Source organism: Colobus angolensis, unplaced genomic scaffold (assembly GCF_000951035.1).
Source record: "Colobus angolensis palliatus isolate OR3802 unplaced genomic scaffold, Cang.pa_1.0 Scaffold133, whole genome shotgun sequence".
Lineage (NCBI taxonomy): Eukaryota > Metazoa > Chordata > Mammalia > Primates > Cercopithecidae > Colobus > Colobus angolensis.
The window spans coordinates 1,996,513-1,999,622 of record NW_012114411.1 but is presented as its reverse complement, the minus strand read 5'-3'; the positions used below and the strand labels follow the sequence as shown (position 1 = coordinate 1,999,622).

The 3,110-nt window shown below is 44.8% G+C and overlaps 1 protein-coding gene across 1 annotated transcript in view; it reads left to right on the top strand.

Annotated features, from left to right (window-relative positions):
* Nucleotides 1-3,110, top strand: part of SEPHS1 (selenophosphate synthetase 1) — a 29,125-nt gene that overhangs the window by 17,888 nt on the left and 8,127 nt on the right. Inside the window, exon 5 of the mRNA XM_011934290.1 lies at nt 1,392-1,491. Coding sequence (XP_011789680.1) covers nt 1,392-1,491 — 100 coding nt within the window. The remainder of the gene's footprint in view (nt 1-1,391; nt 1,492-3,110) is intronic.

The following is a 3,110-nucleotide window of genomic DNA, read 5'->3' as shown; positions in this document are numbered from 1 at the left end:
CCTCCGCCTCCTGGGTTCAAGCGATTCTCCTGCCTCAGCCTCCCGAGCAGCTGGGATTACAGGCCACCACACCCAGCTAATTTTTGCATTTTTAGTAGAGATGGGGTTTCTCCATGTTGGTCAGGGTGGTCTTGAACTCCCAACCTCAGGTGACCCATCCGCCTTGGCCTCCCAAAGTGTTGGGATTACAGGTGTGAGCCATCTCACCTGGCGACAGTTTAAATTGTTTTATGTGGTTTTTGGTTGTTTTTGTTTGGTAGTTTTGTCTTTTGAAACTGATTAGTAACTCAGAACATTTTGATAAATAATTCTCTTGTGGAGAATGAATCTATCTGGAATGAGGATATGTCTCCTGAGTCATTTTTCCAGTGAGCTATAATCATACTTTAAGATTGGTTTTCTTCATTGCCATAACAACTCACAAATTAATAAGATCGGGGTGTATTCTCACATATCATGGTGCATTTAATTTCTACAACTATCATCTGAAACTACCAGTCCTGAGAAACAGTTGAAAGAGAATAATCAATAATTGCACGTCTTTTATCAGCCTGGTATATCTTAGCTTGATGTAGCAGGGTAGAAAAATTCTCGGCCGGGCGCGGTGGCTCAAGCCTGTAATCCCTGCACTTTGGGAGGCCGAGACGGGCGGATCACGAGGTCAGGGGATCGAGACCATCCTGGCGAACAGGGTGAAACCCCGTCTCTACTAAAAAATACAAAAAACTAGCCGGGCGAGGTGGCGGCGCCTGTGGTCCCAGCTACTTGGGAGGCTGAGGCGGGAGAATGGCGTAAACCTGGGAGGCGGAGCTTGCAGTGAGCTGAGATCCGGCCACTGCACTCCAGCCTGGGCGACAGAGCGAGACTCCGTCTCAAAAAAAAAAAAAAAAGAAAAATTCTCTAAGGCTGCCACGTTCTTTAACTGATTTTTCCCTCCTCCACCTGTGATGGGGAGCAGTGCGGAAGGCCATTGCGGAGATGTTGCACAGAGGCGCCTTCCAGCCCCACCTCCCAGGCCTGAGCTAGCAGGGAGCTGGAAGCAGGCAAGGCAGGGAGTGTCAGGGATCGGGGAGCCCTTCTCCACTCGCAGGACACTACCCTGCATCTACAGCCGTGCTGCTCTGTGTCCTGCTAGGCTACACATACCCAAGAAATCACAGCATTTGATTACAGAAACGTGGGATGAGAACAGAAAAGACGCCATGCTGACAGGTCTAATGGACACCTAAAATACTATCCATGGAAAAACCACAGTTGGAAAGTTCAGTTTTCTAAGTTAAAGTCCCTAGAAGTTAAATAAGGAAAAAGTTGCTGTTTTTCTCAGTGGCTGGAATTAAAGATTAATGACATTTTCCTCTCTTTCTCTCCCTCGCCTGTGTTCCTATTACTAGCCTGAGAAGTGGAATAAGATCAAACTCGTGGTCACCCAAGAAGACGTAGAGCTGGCCTACCAGGAGGCAATGATGAACATGGCGAGGCTCAACAGGACAGGTATGACAGGCGGGAAGGGCGCTTCGGTCCCAGGGGTCCAAGATAGTAAATGTCTTAGGCTTTGTTGGCCACATACTGTCTCAGGGTAGGTGGCCAGTTTTTTGGCCAGTGACTACAGACCGTCTTCTCCTGGTACCAGGTTGGTGTTCCATGGATCACTACAGATGGTCCCTGACTTACAGTGCTTTATGATAAAGAAGGAAGTCCTAGCCTCTGACATACCAGAGGGACTGTTTCTAGAAAGCATTTGTATGGGTTACCTATGTAAGATTTGGAAGCAAACCATTCAGAATGGAAATATAGAAAGTTGGATATACTGGAGCTATTTCCAGAACATGACCTTGGAAGCCTAAAGGTGCTCCCACTCCCACCCTTCCCCTGCATTCCTGCTTAGGGGTAACCACTGAATTTTGTGTTTATTTTCTTGCATTTTAGAATGTTTTTATTGCACAGCCCTTGTGTTCTTAAGCGGTAAATTCGTTTTGCATTTTTTTAACTTGTTTTTATCCACCATTGTTCCTGAGAGTCTCCTTGTTGTATGTAGCTGCAGTAGATTCCTTTTGACTGCTGTATGATTTTTCCACTACCTTCTCTGCTCTCCTGTTTTGACACTGGGGTGACTGCTATGGACTTCCTAGGCCCAGCCCTCTGATGCACGTGTAAGAGATCAGTACTGGCTCAGCTTTTATGGATAGTGCCAAACTGTCTTCCGAAGTGTTCACCACAGTTTACAATGGCACGCTGTGTTTAAAAAGCGTTTTTGAATATGTCTTCTCTTCCCATTTATTTTATACATTTTTTCTACTATAAAAGAATTACATGCTTATTATAGTAAAGTTTTTAGAAAATGGAAAATAGTATAGAAAAAAGTTGTCCATAGTCCCTCTACCCAAAACAGCTCCTGCTAGCATTTTTATGTATTCTTCCAGAACTTTTTTCACGTTTGGCTGGTGGTTTACTATTGTCTTAAAGTAGTGGTTAGTGTAAGTTTTCACTATATAAGTGGTTAGTATATGTATTTGGAGTGCCTGCTTTCATTCTTTTGACATGACTAATGTTTCTCATATTATATATCCTAGTAAACTTTTTTTTTTGAGACAGAATCTAACTCTGTCACCTAGGCTGGAGTGCATTGGCATGATCTTGGCTCACTGCAACCACCACCACCACCTACCAGGTTCAAGCAGTTCTCTTGCCTCAGCCTTCCCAGTAGCTGGGACTACAGGCATGGATCACCATGCCCGGTGGATTTTTTTATTTTTGGTAGAGACGGGGTTTCACTATGTTGGCCAGGCTGGTCTCAAACTCCTGACCTCAGGTGACCCACCCTCCTCAGCCTCCCAAAGTGCTGGGATTACAGGCGTGAGCCACCGCACCTGGCCTTGAGTCTTTTCACTAAATGGTGCTGGAACAAGTGGACATTCACATGAAAAAAATTATTCTGGATACAGATCTTTTATCTTTCATAAAGATTAACTCAAAATGAGTGTTTAGTGTATTTTCACACTGCTATAAATAGCCAAGACTGGGTAATTTATTTATTTATTTATTTTTTGGAGATGGAGTCTCACTGTATCACCCAGGCTGGAGTGCAGTGGGGCGATTTCGGCTCACTGCAA